At 30.9% G+C, this 24,611-nt stretch overlaps 1 protein-coding gene across 1 annotated transcript; it reads right to left on the reverse strand.

The window, feature by feature from the left end:
• Positions 1-279: 279 nt before the first annotated feature.
• LOC139516190 (conserved oligomeric Golgi complex subunit 2-like) lies at positions 280-24,609 on the reverse strand. Its single transcript, XM_071306112.1, has 18 exons — positions 24,242-24,609; positions 21,728-21,889; positions 21,001-21,066; positions 20,311-20,391; positions 19,769-19,857; positions 19,292-19,397; positions 17,133-17,312; positions 14,416-14,522; positions 11,985-12,108; positions 10,119-10,258; positions 9,600-9,661; positions 9,071-9,237; positions 4,768-4,932; positions 3,883-3,958; positions 3,310-3,455; positions 2,684-2,820; positions 1,908-2,079; positions 280-432 (listed from the first exon to the last, which is right to left on the reverse strand). The coding sequence occupies exons 1-18, from the start codon at positions 24,371-24,373 to the stop codon at positions 334-336; spliced, it is 2,211 nt and encodes a 736-aa protein (XP_071162213.1). The 5' UTR covers positions 24,374-24,609; the 3' UTR covers positions 280-333.
• Between the last annotated feature and the right edge of the window lie 2 nt (positions 24,610-24,611).

Here is a 24,611-nt window from a genome sequence, read left to right on the forward strand (position 1 = left end):
AAATGCTGCATGCTAAGCAAAGTAGCACAAATGCAAATTTTCAAACACCTCTCATTCCAGGTAAGTACACTACCACGAGACTACAGATGCAGTTCATTTATAAAAGGAAAAGTACTAAAATTGATATGCATTTCTGTGGCATGATTAACCAGCAATGTTATGTGCACAAAGTGTATTTGACAGTTATCTGTTTGGTTGATCATGGCTTTGCTAATATTTTATTTGGGCATATACCAAAATCTGGACATCACATTAAAAACGGAAAATAAATAACACAGATGATGATCCCATATTAATTTAATATATTATCCCTCTGTATAAAAATTATCACAGTTAGTTACTGGTAGTCATAGCAGATTTGGCTTCACTTGACAACTGAAGTAATTTCTGATAATGTTCTAGCACTGCTGGGTCCACACCATAATTTGTTATCTACAAAATACCAAAAAAATATTTATCATTAAAAGTTGCAAAAGATTATTATATCTCATCTATTTTTTTGGTGTCACTCACTTACAAATGACTTATACTGCTTAAATTTCATACTATTTCATTTTCATACTTTATTATAATAAAATCATAAATAAGTTTAAGGTGGTACCCAACACTTTCCCTAAAATTAATTTGGCTCGTTTAATTTTCGTAAAATTTTGACAAAGTATTTACTTTGACCCTTTTACAAAAATATAAAAAATTCAAAAAATTTGAACCAAGCGTTTTATCAGAAAAATTACACTGGTTATATAGCAGTTTGACAAACACTAATTTTGATCATTGAGAAGCTTTACATTGCCTTCACAATGAAACTTAATTAAAACGTTTAGCTGATATTACAGAGTTATCTCCCTGTAGTGTTAGGTACCACCTTAATTATATATATCCTGTCTCCTTGTTTATTGCTTGTTTTGTCTTCAAATATTATCTACTGCTTTTGGTTCTTTTGTTTTTGGTTGATTTTTTGGTTGATTTTTTTCTGGTTTCATTTGTATTCTGATAGATTTGGGGTTTTTTTTGAAAATTTAAGGATATGTATATGCTACCGTGTTTTAAATCTGTGAATATCTTGAATTGGCTTTTATCAAACAATTCAAAGTTCTGTTACTGATAACATTATCATTTTTACTTTGGTACTGGTTTGAAAATACGGATAATATTATAGGATTAAACGCCTTTTTAACGGAATTTATTGGTGTATAAACTCAACCAATTCACTCACAAATGATTTGGTCAAGTTTATACACCAATAAATTCCTTTAAATTGGCATTTAATCCTTATAATTCTTTAAAAATATATTTTTCAAAACTGGTTACCTCTATCACACGTAAATTGTATATTTATCTCATTGAATAGGCCTGGCGCATGTATATATTTGCTGGTTAACACATAAATATGTACCCAATGAAATTTGCTATCTGATAAAAACTGCAAAAACTCTTGTTATCATGTAAACAAATGTCTTTTTGTATTTTTAATTTAACCAGTAACGTGCAGTGAAAATAAATTTTGTTAATGTGGGCGTTATTATCGCTGCCATCTTGTTTAAATTTGTTACAAAAAGAAGTTTGGTCAACATTGTCTTTTGAAAAATAACCTCTGTTATTAAGTATTTGCCAAGTCAAGATCAACTACCGGAAGTCCTCTCGACCAATCATTTCAACATATTCCTTAATATGCAAAGCATATAAGTATTATTAGATTGAAATATGTTTTTATTAGTTTTTGGATTTTCAAATAATTAGGCATTGAGCATCACTGAAGAGACATTTATTGTAAAAATGCACATCTGGTAGCTATTGTTATTTAACATGTAAACATTAGACAATTAAACTATTTCTTCTTAAAATAAACAACAATACTAGGCAATTAAAATGGTTTTTGAATGACAATGGTCAAGTTATTTACATACCTGCTGCCCATAGTTTTCTATATCTATCATAACTTGCTGTCGTATCTTATCATCATCTGTAAACCCTTGAGATCCTGAACTCTTATCTGTCCCTCTTCCCTTCTTCAGTCTTTTTAAACTCTCCTCCATTTTCTTTACAGAAGTCAGAACATCAGAGGTTGAAGAATAATATCTAAACATCAACAATATAAGTATTAATGTGAAAGTGGAAATTCTGTTTTAGTTTTAATATATAAGTGAAAATTTGTCTGTTATTAAGTATTTGCCAATAACTGGGGGAAATAATATAGGTTGGTGGTCAGAATGTGTCTTAGACAAAACCCAATACATGTATATAAAACTCTAATGAGACAAATCTAACTGTGTTTTTGTTTTAAATTTTTTTCCCCATCTAACTATTTTCAATAGAAAATTATGTGTAGTTGTCAACAAAATGTGTATAATCAAAAATACCATTGATTACCAAACTTAGTCAGGTGGTAATCAAATTTTTGCAACTAGTCAACTTTACCTGAATTTCATGGTGAATGTTTTAAACAGTACCAGGTTTGTAAGGTAAAATTGCTTATATGATCAATGAAAGTCCAGTAAATCTCTGGTAGATTCATTTAGAAATAGCTTTTCACAGAGTAATATTTTTTAAGTTTTATATGATAACCGTTTGCTTACTCTACCAACAACTTTTCTTTTTAGTGGTTTTTATTTTGTTGTCATATTTATTGCTTTGTTTTGTTTAGAGATTATTCTACGAAAAAATGTAATCAGAGAATACATACTGTTCAGCAAGTGAAGAAAATATATCCTGCAAGAGACCATTCTTGACACTTTCACTAAGAACACTGCCACTGTCCTCCAGTAGATTTGTGAGTGGTTTACAAACATTTTGTATATACTGGGAGGGCTTACTAGGTACCTGAAATGGTTAATCAAATTGAAAAGGTATACCATAAGTAAAACCAAATCAAAAGGTTTCTTAAAGTTCACTAGCTCTACATTGTACTTTTGGAGTACTGACATATTTTAAAGTTAAAATCAAAAGCTTACACCTCACTAAAAGTTAAAGGTCATTCCAATCAATTGTTTGAGTTGCATATTTTACGAAAAATATTCTTTGTCTCAATATTTTTTTTCATTGCCGAAAGAATTCCAGTTTGTGCAGGGTTTGGTGTTGAAAGGTTTGACTTAAAGTGCATGCAAGGTTGTAAATATTCATTAGTTTTATGGCCTGAAATATTGATTAAAGAAAATAACACAAAATTAAGAAATCTTTTCTTCATTTTTTATATTGATTTTTTAATATGTAAATTTCTTTTTCATTGAAATGCATTTCTTAGAATTTTAATGTGATTTTAATGATTCAAAGTTCTATGGAATACTATTCTGATATTTTGTAATACCATACCTCTCGATTGGTTCTCCTGTATAACCTTGGAATGTCATTGACTTGTTTTAGATGTACAGCACACTGACTACACACATCCTGTACAATATAACTCTGGAATTGTGGGAGTTCAGATTTAATCTGGTCACTGCTCTCTCTGATATTATCTGTAATTCAATTTTCTTTTGTGACAACTACATTGATTTTTTTTTATGAAAATGCAGATAAATGTATAGAGAAAATAAATTCTATAATCATTGTGTAAGCCATTTATATTTACTTTGAGATGTCAAAATAATGAATGAAGCATTCTGTATAAAATTTAATAAATAGAATTTGAAAAAAAAACTTTTGGACATTGAAATGTATAAGACATGGTGTCTTCTAAAACCCTTCTAATCATTTATAATAATTAGAAACCCAAAGTGTAGACAATTTTATTTGAAACTTCTTTAAAATGTATATGGATAACACTGACTTCACTATTTACTGAGAATTCAGAACTTTTTTCAATATTCTTTGTGTAAATTGCAAAGGAACACAGTTGTCAATCTTAATGTTACAAACTTATTTTAAAATACCTTTGAGACTTACCTAATAAAGAATCTACATTATCAACTCCCAAGTCACACAATCTTGGTTTCAATATGTCTGCAAATATTATTGATACCTTAAAATAGAAGTGGTTGCAATAAACAAAATTACACAGGTATTTATATGGGTTTTGATTGGTTTATAAAACTTAAACACAAAATTTAAAAAAAACAGTTTAAAGGGGCACTAGCTGTCAAATTCATTTTCACCGATTTTAATCAAATTTTAATATTTGATTTATAACAATGTAAAACATTTATCCCAACCATCAAAAGTCTAAATTAAGCAATTGACAGGGCAAGGGCATAAAAATATGTAGCTTCGTTTCGTGTGTATTTGAGTCTAGACGCCATCTAATTAATTATTGAGTTGACCTTCAAAGTCATCCAATGACCATATAAGCAATGTAAACATAAATATAAATATAAATAGATCCATATATTATAGATGAAAAATACATGTTTATCATCATTTTTACCTCATAAGAATGTTTTTTGTGGATCTAATCAGTCATTCAAATGATTTACCTTTGTTTCACTTTCAATGTTGACATTCTTTTCCTTTAAATAACTTTACACATACAATTCACGTGCTACTCTCAAGCTAAAGGTTAAATTGAAGTTCACATGATTACTCATTCATTGAGGTCGAATTATGCACTTGCACGTGAATAATTCATAATCAATGATTTTTTTGCTTATACATGTATTGACAAAATTGAACCATATTGGCTGCTAACAGGGAATTATTATTTCGCTATTTGCATTTCATTAATGATTGAGCATAAAAAAAAGATATATTAGATTTTTCATATATCTCGTAGCTAATGCCCCTTTAAGAAATTACAGCTGGAGAGAAAAGGGAGATAAAGATCAATCTTAATACCTGCTGTGACAGACTTTCCACATCAGATATAAGACAAAGTATTTGACCATTTGTTATAGGAGGTTGTACTGGTACTGTTGGTCCATCATTCTGTTGCTGGCCTTCTGGAGGATTGTCTTCATTTACTGGATTTGGTTTAACCTCTGAACTTTTCTTGTTTACAATCTACAAATGTAAGCATCAAAACTTTTTTCAGCATTATAGAAAGACATATAGGGCAATAAGAACCACATTCAAACAAAGCATTTCAGCCAAAAATAAAAACTACAGGTCATCATATGACCTTCAAGGATGAACAAGAGCTCATATCATGAAGTAAAATTTTTGTTCCCAGGAATTGTGTAGGAATTGTGAAACAATTCAACTATGTAATAAAGACAGAATTGATGAGAAAAGCTCACTTGGCATTTCAGCCAGCTAAAACATGTTGATTATCTTGATGATGATGTGTAGTTAGCACAATACAAAGATTTTTTCAATCCCAATCAGACAACTTTAAACTGATGTAATTCATTTCATCCTTCTTTATATTTTATAAATGAGGTACCAAAAGAATGAAGAAAGACTAATCTTTCGAATTGTGATAATTTCATTATGACATATTAATTACACAATTAATTTATTAGGTAATTAGTTGCTATATTGTGATGTTCACACTTGAATGAATTTAGCGTCTTTGTTCTTCATAGCATCCCAAAATATTTTAGAGATTCTTGTACAACACAGCTTGACCTCCCAAACTGTCTAAGATTTCCAAAAACATCAATAGAACAAATTTTATACCCAATTGAATTTAGTGGTCTCTTATGAATCGATGTTGCAAACTTCATTGAAGATTTATGAGAGAATGAAAAACAATAGGAACCAGATGCTCTGCAGGGCGCAGCTTTATACGACCGCATAGGTTGAACCCTGAATGGTTGGGGCAAGTATGGACACAACATTCAAGCTGGATTCAGCTCTAAATTTGGATTGTGATTAAATAGTTGACACAAGCATAGGTTTTGGACACAGAATTAATGTGGTCTAATGAACTTAAAATATAATTTTTTTGTCTTTGAGCAATCACTATGCTGTTGAATATTAATCCTCTCAAAAAAATGTTTGAAGAAATTTTCTTTTTATTTATGAAATCTGAAATGAGAAAAATTAAACACCCCCCCCCCCCCCCCACCACCATTTTTTTTTCACATCCCCCTTTCCCTTTTTTCAAAACTGATCTCAATTCAAATTTCTAATGGAGTTTGCAACAATAACTACTCATTTAAATACATCATAAAATATTAAAATGTAACAAAACGTGATTGTTATCACTGAATGGTAAAGAGTGTTTTAATTTATCAGTTGGAAGTAAAAGTGAATATACATTGTGCATTGTGTAAAACAATGATTTAAGTTGATTCAACTACTATTCTGGACAAAGAAAGATAACTCCAATCAATTGAAAATTTCTTGCTATTGCACAATATTGTGCAATTAGATATTTCTTGCTATTGCGCAATACTGTGCAATTGAAAATATTTGCTATTGCACAATACTGTGCAATTGAAGATTTTTTGCTATTGCACAATACTGTGCAATTGAACATTTTTTGCTATTGCACAATACTGTGTAATTGAAGATTTCTTGCTATTGCTGAATACTGTGCAATTGAAAATTTCTTGCTATTGCACAATACTTAATATAATAATTTTGGATCCTGATTTGAACCAACTTGAAAACTGGGCCCATAAGTACATGATTAAATTCAGAATATCAAAAAAGCCAAAGAATTCAATTTTTATTAAAATCAAACTTAGTTTAATTTTGGACCCTTTGGTATTTAATGTAGACCAATTTGAAAACGGGCCTAAAAATTAAGAATCTACATACACAGTTAGATTTGGCATATCAAAGAACCCCAATTATTCAATTTTTGATGAAATCAAACAAAGTTTAATTTTGGACCCCGATTTGGACCAACTTGAAAACTGGGCCAATAATCAAAAATCTAAGTACATCTTTAGATTCAGCATATCAAAGAACCCTAAGGATTCAATTTTTGTTAAAATCAAACTAAGTTTAATTTTGGACCCTTTGGACCTTAATGTAGACCAATTGGAAAACGGGACCAAAAATTAAGAATCTACATACACAGTTAGATCCGGCATATCAAAGAACCCCAACTATTCAATTTTTGATGAAATCAAACAAAGTTCAATTTGGGGACCCTTTGGGCCCCTTATTCCTAAAAACCTGTTGGGACCAAAACTCCCAAAATCAAACCCAACCTTCCTTTTATGGTCATAAACCTTGTGTTTAAATTTCAAAGATTTCTATTTACTTATACTAAAGTTATGGTGCGAAAACCAAGAATAATGCTTACTTGGGCCCCTTTTTGGCCCCTAATTCCTAAACTGTTCAGACCTCAACTCCCAAAATCAATTCAAACCTTCCTTTTGTGGTCATAAACCTTGTGTTTAAATTTCATTGATTTCTATTTACTTATACTAAAGTTATTGTGCGAAAACCAAGAATAATGCTTATTTGGGCCCTTTTTTGGCCCCTAATTCCTAAACTGTTTGAACTAAAACTCCCAAAATCAATCCCAACCTTCCTTTTGTGGTCATAAACCTTGTGTCAAAATTTCATAGATTTCTATTTACTTAAACTAAAGTTATAGTGCGAAAACCAAGAAAATGCTTATTTGGGCCCTTTTTGGCCCCTAATTCCTAAAATTTTGGGACCAAAACTCCCAAAATCAATCCCAACCTTCCTTTTGTGGTTATAAACCTTGTGTTAAAATTTCATAGATTTCTATTCACTTTTACTAAAGTTAGAGTGTGAAAACTAAAAGTATTCGGACGACGACGCAAGATGACGCAGGACGACGACGCCAACGTGATAGCAATATACGACGAAAAATTTAAATTTTTGCGGTCGTATAAAAATCTGAGACACAGTTTTGGAGGTCAAACTGTGCTGTGCAAGAATCTATAAAATATTTTGGGATGCTATGAATAACAAAGAAGCTAAATTCATTCAAGTATGGACATTACAATATGGCAACTACATAACAATTAATTATGTAATAATTAAAGAACCTTAGTGAGCGCGCTCACATACCCCACGTCCCAACATTGTCATTGGAGAAATAAAATATGTGTAAGAAAAAAAAATTGTATAAGAAAAAAAAATTGAATCATAATTTCGTGTCAATATGCACATCTACATAGTATGTCCTTATTATCTACAAACTTTCATGAAATTATGTTGTGTGGTTTCAGAGGAGTTGCGATGACAAACTGTTGCAGAAGTACATTGAAACAAATAAGTTTCAAGGAGGAGTAACTCCAAGAAAAAAAATTGAATCGCAATTTCCCGTCGATATGCACAACTACATAGTATGTCCTTATTATCTGAAAAGGTTTCGTGAAATTCTGTTGTGTGGTTTGAGAGGAGTTGCGATGACAAACTGTTGCAGTAGTACATTAAAGTAAATAAGTTCAAAGGGGCGTAACTCCTAGAAAAAAAATTGAATCGCAATTTCCCGTCTATATGCACAACTACATAGTATGTCCTTATTATCTGAAAAGGTTTCGTGAAATTCTGTTGTGTGGTTTGAGAGGAGTTGCGATGACAAACTGTTGCAGTAGTACATTAAAGTAAATAAGTTCAAAGGGGCGTAACTCCTAGAAAAAAAATTGAATCGCAATTTCCTGTCGATTTGCACAACTACATAGTATGTCCTTACTATCTGAAAAGGTTTCATGAAATTCTGTTGTGTGGTTTGAGAGGAGTTGCGATGACAAGAAACAGGACTGACGGACGGACTGACGGACGGACGGACTGACGGACGGACGGGTCAAAAACATTATACCCTCCGCAACCCATTGCGTGAGGTATAATTATGTCATAATGAAATTATCACAATTTGAAAGATTAATCCATCTTCTTTCTTTTGGTACCTTTATAAAATTTGAAGAAAGATGAGTGGAATTACATGAGTTTAAAGATGTCTGATTGGGGATGAAAAATCGTTGTATTGTGCTACCTTAAAGCTTTTAAATATTAATCGATTTTAATCATTTTTTGTTTCTGTTAGTTAATCTTAGGTTTAATAGAAAGAATCCCTGTGTATTTTTCACAGCTGAATAAAGAGGTTAATTTTTCTATGATGAGTTTATTTATACTATTTCCAAATCATTGTAGGACTATTCCATGATTATGTTGTTAAATCATCAAATATCCCCAATAAGACTCATAAAAATCATGTTTGCAATGAATATGCTTGATTTTTCCAAGGAAGACATATGTTTCCTACCTCATCTTGATATAAATCATGAATCCATGTGGCATATCTACTGAACATCTGTAATGTGAGCCTCCAGAATTTCTGACACAGAGGCTGCAGGTATATATCCTCTTCCCAACATCTCCGCACACATTCCTCTAATGTTACGGTTGAATGTAGATGGAAATGTTTATTACCTGTATAATATAGACATGCTCATTGAAAAAAACAACAATAACAAAGAAACTAAAATTATTAACAAGGAAGCACTTCTAACCCCTATCAATGATATAGATTTCCATTTGGAGAATTTTGGAATGTAATAAGAACTAATTCTACCATGGGCCTTGACTGTTAAGATTTTTAAAGTAACGATTGTTGAAGCTGTTAGGTGGCATACAGAATTGTGCTTTCATTTCTTTTTGGTCCTTCGGTAGATAATTGACTCATGGCAATCAAATTACATTTCCTCCTCATATACCATTAAGAAAATTGAATTTTTAAAATTTACTTTTTATATCACTCCAATTGTCACTGATTTATTGATATATGTACTAACCTGTCACTGTATTTAAACCAGTACACAGAGCTGTTTCTAACTGTCCTGCTATATCTTGAAACCTGAAAAAATTATATAAAAAAAAATTCAAAATATTAGTCTGCTAGCAATCTGCATAGAGTAACATTATTTAAATAAACAACAGAATGCAAAGTAAAATGATTGTACATTGTGCAAACAAAGCATATTTTTTTTTCTAAAATTAAATCCCTTGCAGCCTTTCATTTGATTCTGTCATTTGTTGTTTTTCAGTATAATTCATATGAATTTAGATTTTTGTAGGGCATGTGCTGCTCTGCTCAGTCTTCAGTTTTCAATGTATTGTTTGGTGGACATATCAGATGGAGAGTCTTCTCATACCACATCATCTTATATCTTTTATCATTAACGGTAGTTAGTTTTCAGCCATTTGCCACACGGTGTTGTCACTTTCTCTGAACTTCAGAGTTTTGAATTTTCCTTTGATATCTTCCACTGATTCTTACACCTTCATTTTGGATAAAACAAATAATGAATTACCTAATCTGGAAATATACTGGTAGACTCCATTTATTCATAAATGTATGGTAACTTGGATGTTCTCTTAATCTTTTAACACTGGCTTTAGATCCAGAAAGTTTCTCAAATTTACACAGAAAATCCATACTGGTATTGTATTTCTGCAAATAAATTGTATTAATTACTAATCATATCCTATTTTTTTAAATTTCAAAAGTTGGTACTCGTTTACTGAATTAGCAAATTAATTGTTTCCCTCTTCACATGTACTGGTATCTCTTTAATGGAAAATCCAAATTTAGAATCATTTTTTAGCAACACCGTACAATATCAAATAAATGTTCAAGAAAAAAAATACTTTAGATAAGTAAACCTTAGAGATGGTCAGATTGCAATAATAATTATTTGTAATCTGATTGGCCCTAAGTATAGCAGCAATAACATTAGTATTTCCTAGGCTTTTGGGAATATATATTTGCATGCTTGCAAGAAAGACTTGAGATCAACATGCTGATTTTTTTGTGACTACATGTACTAAGAATGTTAATATTAAATCAATAAAAGTATAAAATCCCAATTATAAATGTTATATGCTAGACAGGAAACTGGGAGGTATGAAAATTTGCCGCCGGAAAAGAGATGTTGTTTTAATTGTTTTTATACTGTCGAATATGAATAGCATGTTATTTTTCATTGTCCTGTTTATAATGATCTTAGACAAGTTCTTTTTACTGAGTCTCTTAAAATTGATGAACACTTTAAAATAGTTTTACAGATAGTCAGAAAATGGTATTTTTATTTTCGAATCAAGATATTATAAGGCTATGTGCCAAAACCTGTAATTTTATTCTTAAAAGACGCTGAGAAGTTTTGTATTGTAAATAATAATTGAATGCTTTTGATGTATAATTTTACCATTCAGATTTAATATTTATTATGTACATATACACATTGTTTAAGTTGATTATCGTCTCTCATAAATCTGTACAGATTGGCTTATGTATACAAAATGTATCTTTTTTAAATGTATTGTGTAATTTTATACATAAGGTGAAACGTAAATAAAATATTGAATTGAATTGAATTGTTAAGGATGTACTTAGGTGAGGTTTTGGAATTTGTGTCAAATGTTTGGACTCCTTGGTGTTTTTCCATACAAAACAATGTAAAATATTTTGCCCCACAACACCCATTTATTTTTTCGTATATGACTAAATACCTCAGGACAGGTCATTTACCAAATTTTTAGAAGATTCTTAATTTTCTTTCTTTTGTTTTGAGACCCAATAATACCAATGCAAATATAAGGTAAAAGTCAGAGTCAGTCTTTTCCCGCCATATTTTAAATCTCAATTATCTCGAAAAGGAGGTCCATGACCTATCAATATTTTTAGCTTATTTTTATCCTTAATTGATGCTCTACCAGCTTATAGTATAAATTTTAACTTCTTAATTTATTAATTTTCACCTAACCTCACCTAAGTACATCCTTAAGAATTTTTTATTTTAGTACAAGGAAATGCTGATTTTTTGTGACTACATGTACTAAGAATGTTAATATTAAATCAATAAAAGTATAAAATCCCAATTATAAATGTTAAGAATTTTATTTCAGTACAAGGAAAGCCAGAAATCAAATATTTTACTCTACATTCACCTACCGTATATTGCTAAGAGTAAACTTTGGACATGATGTTGTCCTACAAGTAGTTGATTGTTGTTTTTCATTGTTTCTAATTTTCTTTTTTGAGTCAGATGTAGGTTATTAGTGTGGTCTGATATTTAGGTTGTTGGTGAGGTCTGATATTTTTGGTAATTCCTTTTATCTTTTCATGTTTCATTCAATGTGTTAACAGCTAAAAGAGTTTCTAATAAACTTGTATTTACCTGATGAAAAGCTGCTGGATTTCCAGGTGCAAATATTGATGAAGTTCCTGCTTCTATATCACTGACGACCTCAGGCCAGACAGCATTTACTAAAAAGTCATAACCTCTTACTGTATCAGATGAACTACAATAGAAGTATGTACATCATTATAACAAATGCTATGATTTTATCGCCAGCACTCGTCATATTCACATAAACAAAACAATTTTCAAAATGTAGAAAATATTTCTGATCAATTTCGTTGCTTAAATCTACACCCAAATCTATAAAAACAGGAACTTTCATTTTGGTATAGGCTGGCACACATTGTTACGGATTACTCGCATACATTGTTACAGATTACTCTTTAAAATATGGTACAAATTGGTTTTGATGACATTTTTCCCTGGGTTGTCTAATCTACCCCACAACTCCTTTAAATGGTATATTAAGTTATTTACAAAGTAGTTAAGATTCATTTCTTATTTGTGGCATACAATGTACTAAATTTTCTTTTTACCAAAATAAATGAATCCACATCCTTTGTACCTAAATTATTGTTCATTTTTGTTTAAATTACTACCAGTATGTTCCTTAGGTTAACAGTGACTATTTACATTGAAATAAAACACTGTACTGTAGAGTACCTCTAAAATCAACAACTTATAAATAAAAAATTCATATACTTTATTTATAAAGTCTATGGTATAATGCATTCATAATGTTTATCATGCTTAATGATAATAATAAAAGAAAGAGGTAACAATCTGTACAGCAATTTAGGTTACTTCTGCTAAACTGCTAATGTAACTCCTCCCAAAATTTTTATGCATGAACTTTGGGAGCACAAAACTAGTTTATAATTTTTAAACATATCACATGATTTCATACCATGATTAAAATATGACTGGATTTTCTATACTGGTGCCATATATAAAACAATAATATTAAAAAGAATCAGAAACAGACGTTATCACACCAAAAACTATTCATGTGTTTGCATACTTTCTTGCATAGTACTGTAAATTATTGTGATGCTTTTATTATTGCGAAAAATGCAACAGGGTTATAATCGCAATAATTTAATCTCGCATTTTGTAATTTTATATATGAATTAAACAGGATTTTTCTCAATATTGCAAAAATTGAAATTGCATTTTAGTCTTAAATGACAAAATCACAATAATAAATGCAAGCAATAATTTCTGAATTTACAGTAATTCAATTATCACCATTTTTAATTTTAAAGAAGGCTTAAAATAATAACATTATTATTTTAGCCAAACTTTGATAAATTTTAGGTAAAATCAACTGAATCAAATTGCATTTTTCCAATCCATTATAATTTTTTTTAAATTCAAGAAAATTACTGAACACTTGTATAATTTTTGCTGTGATTTCTAAATAGTATCATCACCATAAACATAAATAAATCCCTCATTGGAAATGGAAAGAGTCCACTTTGTTTACATATATAGGATTTACATTCTTTATGAATATCTAGAAAAGGTTGATAGCAAAGCAGTAACCATAAATTTGATAAATTTTCTGCGATCTTAAATTTAGACAATTTCTAATGTTATTGGAACTTCAAAGAATAAAATTTAAAAAAACTCAATGTTAATGAAATGAACAGCATATTTTAAATTTTCAAAATAGTAACCAAAATGTTCCATGTAAATGAAGAAAATAGCATTTCTTAAATTTTCAAAACACCAACCAAAATGTTCATAGTTCTATCTAAAATACAATAAATGCTGTGTTCACTTAATGCAGATCATAAGAAATAACTAAATAACTAAAATATTTGTATTACGAATTAAACAGATGCATTAAAAAAAGCAAGTGTCAAATAAAATGCACTTAATCTGAAGAAAAAAACAACATATAACAGTTCAAAGTTTTGATATTAGAAATCTGATATGCTGAAAGAGAAGTGTAATAAAAATTTGCTGATTCGTCAATAAACTTCAATGATAATTAGTTACTACTAATCTATAGGGTGTTTTCCCACAATGCATATATACCTGTCATCTCTGTTTTCCAGTAAATTAAACAAATAAAATATTACATAAAAGCATTTTATAAGTGAAATCATAATTAAAATAGTAACTCAACTCTAAATAATTCTGAATCTATTTCATCAAATTAAAATGAATCCTAAACTTTTATCATTTTCTGTTCTTCTTTTTTTAAATGTTACTTTGCTTCTCCATATGATTTCTGAAAGCATTTCTGTCAACAGCAGTCGGTCAAAAAGGTAAAATGCAATATTTCTAGCCATGCAAAAAGCTGTATGATTATCCTTGACAAGTGACAAATTTAAGAATATCATAGAAAACATAAAACATGTAATAAGTGTTACAATCGCCTCTTACTTATTTTTTATTACAAGTTGAAACAATGATTTCCAAAAATGATGATTACAGAAACTGATGATGAAAATATTACCCAGTTGTGACATCTCTAAGAATTTTACAATGCAGCGGCACAAACTCTAGGATTTTTGCATACATTCCTTGAAGGTTGTTAGCTTTCAAGAACTGTTCTGTGATTACCTATAAAATAAAACCATAATTGCTAAAGGTGATAATAAATGTGAGTAGTTATGGATTGGTAATCAATCAAAGGATCATCAACATCACATATCATAGTGGTAACTTCATTACAGAATTTTATGCCACTTTTTCATTAAGTAAACACCCTTTTTTAATTGGTGGTTACAAATATCAACTACAATCTGAAGCAATTAGCCCTTTATAATTTCAAATGTTTTTCAAATTTTTCTTCTTTTTACCCCAATTTTCCTTTTTCAGTTATATTCAAAGCCATGACTAACTACAGTTGATCATCTAATAGTCATTTAAGGGTAATCACTCTAAAAGGAATAAATTGATAGTTTTTAAATAAAAAGAAATATGGGTAGATAATGGCATTCTGAAATGTTTCCTCTGTCCATAATATATTTTAATATATAAACTATAAACATATGCTGACCCTATATTTTCTATATCTATCATCAGCTGCCATGTTTGTTGATGGACCAAATTCTATAACAAACAAAATGACTTGAGGAACATGCAGGTAACGTTTGGAAAGATTCGTCCTGGGGGTTTCAGACAAGAAGAATTTTGATAAAGCTAACTTAGGACTAGGATAATCATGTATTAAGACTAACATACATAAAGTTTAAGCAAAAGCTTCCATTGGCCTTTTAGTCCATAAAACATTTACTAAAATTTTTAAAAAGTTCAAGTGACAATTTTATTATGTGATTTATCTGGGTACGTTTTGTTTTGTGGGTTGCTATCACATTGACATATATAGCTCATATATTTTTCATTCATCTGTAAATCAAGAAAAATCTATCAATATATTTTTTTTCAAACGAAATCTGTGTTCAAGGAAAAAAAATATCAATAGTTTAGTTTCAAAATAAGTTCCTTAATTATTTCAACAACTTATCTATGGAAAGTAAATTAATATCAACTGTTTATATTCCTGTAATTAATATTATATGTCATTATCCATATCCATTTCATTTCCTTGATGGCTTGATTTCATCAATTCATGAGATTCCATGATTACTAACACTATAAAAATGTGACATCATTGAAACGTTTAGGGTGTCCTACATCGCCATAGAAATCAAGATGAGTTACTTCAGCATTGTATTGACATTATTGTTTTTAGCAGAAACTGTTATGGGATCATGTGACGGTAAATAAAATTATTCTATTTTTATATTAGTTGATAACAAAAATGCAAAAACAAATGGCTGTTAATAGCCACTGATTGTATGAATAAACAATAAATGTACAATAAATGTACATTGTCATAAATTATCAAAATTGTGCAAGCTTCAGAAATGGTACGAAAAGCCAAGCTCAGCGTGACTTTCTCCTGTTACATATTGAGGACAAAAAAATGTTATATTCCCAACAACATACATATATTGTTTTTATCTGTAATTTATAATATGTGTCAATGTTAATTCAACTGCACACCAAAGTTTCACTGCTTAATCATCAGCGATTTTAATTAAAATGATCTAATAACAAACTGCAACAAATTGTTGTAATGCAATGGAAATCAGAACACCATCCTTCTGGACTTAACTTAGTCAAGGTGAGACAATAAACTTGATTTTGGTGAAATTTCTCTTATTCTGTGGATTGTAAACTTAGGCGAATGCATACAATGAGATCCCATTAACTGTTTTATTACAATTTTTAACTCTTCTTCCTGAATATTTTTCTCCATATTGTATATCTGATATTTTTTTTTATTTTTTCCACTAGAGGTTGACTTTAAAATAACAGATTGTCTCCATTAAAAATAACATTATTATTTTTAGAAATGTTAACAATGTGAAAATCTCAAGATGCCATAAATAATCATCAATTTCATTTATTTAAATGTTTATTCTAGATAAAACCTGTAACTGTTTGAGTAGAAATGAAATTCCAGCCTTTTCAGCATTGCTGACTAGGCCAAAAAACCCTGGAACACGTGGCAGCGTAAAGTTTGACAAAGTTGTCACCAATATACTCAATGGCTACAACCCAACCACTGGAACTTTTACTGCACCTGTTGCTGGAGTCTATCAGTTTTCTTATACAGTCTTGAGTTCCAGTACAAAATATCTGATAGTCTACCTTGCTCTTAACAATACCAGACAACAAAGTCTAACAGCGCATGGGATATATCATGATACAGGGACTACCAGTATCATATTAAATCTGAAGAAAGGCGACCAAGTTGCGATCAAGTCATATGGCAATTATATTGTTCACAGTGATGCTAACATGTACAGCTCATTTTCTGGCTATCGCATAGCATAATAAAAGAAATTATACTGTTAGTAAGAAGTTTATTTTCTTTCAATCAAAAATAAACATTTTTGTCTGTCATTTTTGGTTTTTTCCTAAATTGTTTTGAGTTAAATTAGGCTGATAGTTTTCCCAATTGGATTGTTTCCTATTTTTCATGTCAGGGCCTTTTATAGCCGACTATACAGTATGGGTTGTTCTGATTGTTGAAGGCTGAACGGTTGCTTAGAATTGCTTACATTCACTTCATTTGAACTTTAGTGGATAGGTGTCTCTTTGGTAATCATACCACATATCCTTATTTTTATATTGAATCAGTTTTAATCAATGTATTACCTTTTCCATATATGGTCGTACAACATTGATTCTGAACAAATTTTCAGCGTCTTTAATCTTATCTATCAGGGCATATGTCCTGAGACATTGCTGCAAGATTTCTACATTTCCATTTTCTAGACCCTCAACAAAATGTCCTTCTAAACTGTATTGCAGTGTTGTTGTGATTGTTGTTATTCTCTGAAATAGAAATTAAAACAACATTGCCATTTGTATAAAAGGGAGACGATTTAAAAGTTATATACAGGGTAAATAATCAACTCTGGACATACTTTGTGATGTTCTACTATTGTTTCAGAAAAGGGAGAAAGTTTGGTACCATTAAAACGTTTAATCCCACTGCAAATGTTTGCACCTGTCCTAGGTCAGGAATCTGATGTACAGTAGTTGTTGTCTGTTTATGTAGTTCATACGTTTTTATCGTTTCTTGTTTTAATATAGATTAGACAATTGGTTTTCCAGTTTGAATGGTTTTACACTACTGTGGATTCATTTTTATTCGTGGTATACCAATTTTCGTGGGTTTCGTGGGTCACAGCGAACCACGAATTTAAGAATTCAACGAAGAATAATCCAGAGAAATGTGTATGGAGTCGGTTGTTTATTTCCGAATATGTTATGCAGTTCTAGTATAGTGTTGACCAGCGATAAACATTGTAACATAACACATGTTCTTTATTGAGAGAAGATACAAGTATTTTGATTAAATCTATAATAAATATATCGAATATCAGTGATAATTTACTTTTTAAAATTGATTAAAACTGTTCATGGAAAATAACTGCAAGTTGTTAATTACCGTGTCATAGTTTGGTTTACCAGTGATTAAAAATCAATAGGATTAAGTACGGGGATATTGCCCGTAGGTAATATTGTTTATGACAGGAACATTTATTTTCACACCTTATACTTATATCACTGTTTATTATATCGTGATTAGGGAAATGAGCTTTCAATCATAAAGTTTTGAATGCCTTATAGAATTCAGACAAGAATTTATAAATTGTAAAACAACAAATAATTAGTTGTCTCTGTCCATTATTGTGATTGAAGTTATCAATGAACACTTTAACCTAGAATGACCAAGCGAGGATTTTGACAATTCACAACTTTTTCAATGAATTCCTTCTTTTTTGTTTTGTTTTATTATTGATCAAACCAAGGAGGTTATATGATCTCCTAAATCAAAAAGAAATCCAAGAATTACGTATCTATTTTTTGTGTGTTGTAATCAGCGATCCAGGAATTTACGTATACAACGAAACGTCTTTTTTTCTCTATCCACGAAAATTGATACCCACGAAAATAAATGAATCCACAGTAGTTAATTTTGGGGCCCTTTATAGCTTGCTGTTCAGTGTCAGCCAAAGCTCTGTGTTGAAGACTGTACCTTGACCTATAAGGGTTTACTTTTATAAATTGTTACTTGGATGGAAAGTTGTCTCATTGGCACTAATACCACATCTTCCTATACCTATATATGATATAATTCAACAGCTACTACTATTAAAACTGTAGGTATGAACTATCTAATCAACATGATTATATTCAAGGATCAGATATTTACCTAATATCTTCTTCCTCCATTGATTTCAATAAACATGGATAACAAGTTCAATTTCATAGAGATTGTAATGCAATCAATTGCTTTAATTACAGATAAATACAAATTTCTAAAGAATTTATGTATAGACTGTATCTACAAATACTTGTGTCAAAATTACAACACAAAAAATTGGGACTGGAGCCAGAAGTTGTCTGGGTAACAAGGGAGATAACCATATTAATAATCCAAGTGGCTGATCTTGTATGCATGAACACTTCAAGTTTTCTTAGTATTGTATGTTTTAAATAAAACGAACTGAACCATCAGTGGCTACATATCATTATCTTTCATATTAGCAAACAATAAACAGCTTTAAAATGCTGAATTACTTTAGAAATTTCTTCTCACTAAAGACAATAAAATTCATGACCAAAGGTAATTACCGGTAAAGAAAACTTTTGTGAAACAGTATAAAATATACACTGCATTTTGGCACTATATAAAAATGATACAGTTCTTCAGATGGTTAGTTTGAAACATGAGAAAGATAGTGTTAAAAGTTGATAACTTAAGTCTTAATATTTTCTTATTATTTCAAGGAAAGATAACTTACTGGTCTAATTTTGTCTACTAATGCATGTCCCTTGCTTTTTGTAACATTAAACTGTAGCTTGTTGAATTCATTGGCTACTCTTTCAATCAACTGCCCAGTCAGTGTTCTGCAAAGAAGTTGAATCATTTATAAAACTTAAAATCAAGATTACAAAAACCAAAAAAATTATTACAAGCCAAATTCTTCTAAAGTTTCCTTTTTGAATAGATACAGATTGATTGACCTCTGTTTGCTAAGGGGTAATTAGGTTATGCTATACAATTGAGTAAGTAAGTAAGTTAACAGAGATGAAAATAGGAAATTAGGACTGCAACTGGAAGACAAGAGGTCATTAACAGAACTTTCAAAAAGTAATTGCAAGCATGGCAGTCTTTCAACATGGGATACACAATTTTTGCAATGACTCCTTCCTTTCAGGAGTTTCTTTACTTTGAATGTGCAGCTTTTTGATTGTAAAATGATTTTTTTAATACTGACCCAGTAGTGGACTCATTGTCTGAGATACCCAGTAGCTTCTCAATTTTCTCCACTGAGCTTATGATATTCATCAGCCTCTGTAAGCATGCCTGAAGCAGAAAAATATGTAGGCACATGTCATTCAAACCTATGTGATAAAATTATTTTTAGACAACATTTTGCATACTTTCATTTTACACTGAAAAAGTCTAATACTTGTACAAAGTTTATGAAATTAAATAATCAATTCTTACAAACCTTTCAGAATGAAAAGATGGAATTATTTATTTTACTTTGTTTTCATGACTTATTTCTAAGATCTAATAGTAAGGAAAATTAAAACCAACAATTAGTGAGAAACTGCTTCTTAATAAAAGGTATCAGTATTTAACCTTAGACAACTTCACAAGATGTTTTTCTTCATTTTTTTAAAACCCTAATATGTGAAAAACATTTGCTATGGCACAAAGATAAAGATATACCAGTAGTTTAAAACATATACAATGGATGACAACTTTTTACACAATGGCCCCAAATTTTGTGTAACTTTTAAATTTATATACCTTTTTCTCCCTGATTTGCTCCCTTTGTTTAAGTTTTTCTTCAACAGCATGTACAGCTTCTTCCATTGCAACTTTCACAGTCTATATGAAAAGATATACAATAATTATATACCAATGTTAATTACAAACTAAAAAAATGCATATATATATAAATTCTGTTCCTGTTATTGAAAAGGGTTCAACACTTCAATAATTGTGTCAGCAGTGCTTCAAATTTTATTTCATACTTCAATGTTTAACATGTTTAAGTAAGTTATATAGTTAACATGGTTTAGAAGACAACTTCTTGTCATACATCCATAATAAACAAGTGAAACTGTGAGCTACAGTATAGCTGACTTATACATGTCATATAAACCCTGAAACCAAATTTCAGAAATCCTTGTACTGTAGTTCCTGAGAAATATGTGACAAAACATTTCAACTTGGATGTCAGGTGTAAAATGATGTAAGTGTTCGGTAAAAAGGAAATTGTTGAATGATAAGATACGAGAGTCACTGATGAGACTGTTTAGTAGACAAAACACAAGTCTGGTTTCAAAATTTTGTTTGCCTGCCCAGGTATCTAGGAGTTTTCTCTGAATTTAACATTACTTTGCAGCTATTATTCAAATAAATATTCAAATGTTTCACTTCTTCTCATCTTATCAGTCATAATCAACACTGAAAGAAGAAGAACATAGTACTTACCATAACTTGGTCTTTCATTTCTCCCAATGGCACTGTTAGATTAGTGATAGCTTTATCCATTCCAACCTGAAAAGATGCTCTAGATTGTACATGTATGTGATGTAAAAAAAAAAGACTCAATGTTTGCTTTAAAGAGAATGCCATGTTTACATGCATAATATACATAAAAAGTATACCATTTTTTCAACTAATAAATTCAAATGTAAGAATTCCAATAGAAAATTGTATCAAAGCTTTTATCACTGTGCACATGTTTGGTTTAAAATTTCCTTCCTATGATTTTTCATTTTTCATCAGGTTTAGTTGTTTAAGATATATTTTGTAAGACATGATATGATATTCCAAATCTGTGTAAAGGATCAAAATGATACATTTTGAATAAATGCTATTGAATGACACATTTTTACTAATAATTTGTTTACCTTGAAAAATTTTGATGGAATGCCTATAATTGTTTGACAGTAATGTACATGTACAAAAATGTACATTCAAAGTTTAACTGCAAACCGACTTATTTTTCACTGGTACATTTTTTGCATTAATCTCTTTCTAAGTGATTTGATTTACTTTATGATTATTGTAACTTTGTTGATGTAGTCACAAAAGGGATGATATAATCTCCATTCCTTATACATTTGAACCTCTGGCTTACCAAAGAACCAACCATTCAATCAATTCATATTTGAAATGCCTAGTAAATCAACTATATATCTAGCAACAACCTTACCAAATTTGTAGATAAATTGACAAAATCAGCATAGTCTTTATTAATAAGTTCTATCATGGCACTGCGGAGTATTTTCAAGTAGGTGTTCAGGTCATCTCTCAATGTCTCTAGTGGTACTCTTCTCCTGCATTCCATCACAAAATTATCTACATCAAATCCATCCTGTAAATAAAAAGTGGCTCAAATCAGATTACTCCTGATAAAATTTGCAACCCTTCTCTCAAAGCTTGAAAAAGATTAAAAATGAAAGAACAATGTGTCTGAGGATACAAATGCCCCTGCTCATGCTTGAAATAAATGTTTTAAAAAATGTGACATATAGACTGAAAGATGGAAGGTCAAGGGTACACGTAATGCCCTGTCTCCTATGGTAGTATTGGCAGAGGCATACAAATTATTTTCTCTACATATCTGTACCTGTCAGACAACATTCAATAGCATATGAATTTTTGCATATAAATTATTTGTATATTGCATTACCGAAATGTATAATGATGAGTAGAACAAACTGGAATCCATAACCCATAACACAAATAACCGATGATAGTCCGTCGGAAGGGGACGATAAATGGCTGACCTGTGTGAAGAGAGAGCCATATCTCTTGCACGTTAAAGACACCCTTGTAGATTTCGAAAAAAGAGGGGGCTAATGCCGCTACAAGGCAGCACTCGCACCCGCAAAGTGGAAAGGGATTAATATAAGTTGCAAAACTTGTTTCCCAATCCACTATAAATAAATATGTTTAAACTAAATAACCTTCCGACATCATCACAGCTACACATACATGTACATTTATATCTTGTCATATGTTTTAAATTTCGATGCAATAACTTGTGACAACAATTAGTGTTTTAAATAATGGCACACTAATCTGCATACAAGTGTAAATTATTTATGTTCCAATAAATAATGAAAATCAGACTGACTGGCACAACCCGCAATATGGCTCAAATTTATTATATTATACAGAGAAAATGGACCCATTGAGATATAGTCCGAGATTACTCTGACGTCCAACAGCTGTTTTGCCAGACAAGCTGGGGCCGTGGGACATCAGAGCTCGTCCCATATCAAAAAGTGGATATTTGCCCGTCCAAAATAGATGCGCTGCTTCATCGCTTCGTCCCTTCGGGTGCCAACGGCCGGCCTTGGAATTATATAAATCAGGTATCAATTTGTTCATTTTTCATTTATCTCTTCATTTATGTAAGTTTCACCTACCTGCCACCCTTTATTATCACATATTTAGACAGTTTTCACAGTGACCCACCGATTCTGGCATTTTGACTTTCATTTTGAAAGATTGTCATGTGATCACGAGAAAAATGTAAGGCACAATGGACTATGGGAAATGATGTATGCATATGACCCTAGGTCAATTAGCCTGGGGTCCTGGCTAATCTTGTCAGTATAGCAAGGCGTGTATCAATAAACTGCCTGTTAATGATTGGTTAATACTAATTTTGTCGCGCAATGTTTGTTTAACATCTGTATCCAATCAGTTCTTGTTTAACATCAATTAGTAAAAATTAGACTGTAATTATTTTTCTTTATGAATTGATGTATAGTGTTATCATATCTAATTATTAGTATGATGATAATTAGTAAGCAGAAAAGGGTTAATTCTTATCAGCAATCGCCTGGTGAGAAAGTTAAAAGTTTAAGATTTCATATAACCAAGGTGTGAATTGGATTTCAATTTTGCTGGTTTACATCAAACATCAAATTTATGCAAATATTTATTCAGCCTCCCTTTAGATTCAGAGTCAACTGGCACTGAATCGATCACATGGTATTTGTTCCCCACCTGGCCCTTGCGATGCGCAGCTAGATTGGGCCGGTGTTCCAGGCTATAGGTCAATATGAATATATAATCTAACACCTCGCTCATTTACAATACAAGCAACGTCAATATCCGAGAGCTTCCGAATGTTAACGTGGTTGGTACTAAATGCTTAATACTGATCTCCTGTAAAGGAGGTGAAAAAAGTATAAATATTTGCATATTTGAGTCTCGAGGTCTCGTAACATGACGTCCATTTGAAAATAAAAGTAAAAATGTCTGAACCGATGGGTCACTGTGAAAACTGTCTAAGCATGAGAAAATAAAGGGTGGCAGGTAGGTGAAACATACATAAATGAAGAGATAAATGAAAAATGAACAAATTGATACCTGATTTATATAATTCCAAGGCCGTCCGTTGGCACCAGAAGCGACGAAGCAGCGCATCTATTTTGGACGGGCAAATATCCACTTTTTGATATGGGACGAGCTCTGACGTCCCACGGCCCCAGCTTGTCTGGCAAAACAGCCGTTGGACGTCAGAGTAATCTCGGACTAATTGAGACATTGTTACTTTTGTACAATAGGGTGCATTTTAAACCTCAGTTTTGTCTTATGCTTTTTGAACCTTTCCTGAAAACTGAGTAAGTTCTGCCACCAATATTAGAGATTTAAAATGACATACAGGTTGAGAGCTGAGAGTTTATTTATGAACAGCAAGCAATATTACCTTCATAAAGACATCTTTGTCAAAGCACAGAGACGCAGGACCACTAGGAAGTGGTACTGCTTTATTTGGGTCTCCTGTCATGGTCCCAACTTGTTTTGCACTGCTGGCAGGACGGGGAATAACTCTTGGCATAACCGGATGTAAATTCGTTGCTCAAACTAAAAACCCAAAACTCATTCAATGGAGTGTAGACAAACACCTTTTTTTTTACTTAAAAAAATATATATACTCAGAGAAACAGATGATTTAATATTTGAAAACTTCTTTCATCCGCTAATGTTTCGTATTTAAACAATGTGACACATGATCATAACTTTATTCTTTGAGTAAAATGAAAGTCTACTCGGAATTCTTCAGGATTTTTCTTCTT

Source organism: Mytilus edulis, chromosome 3 (genome assembly GCF_963676685.1).
Source record: "Mytilus edulis chromosome 3, xbMytEdul2.2, whole genome shotgun sequence".
NCBI lineage: Eukaryota > Metazoa > Mollusca > Bivalvia > Mytilida > Mytilidae > Mytilus > Mytilus edulis.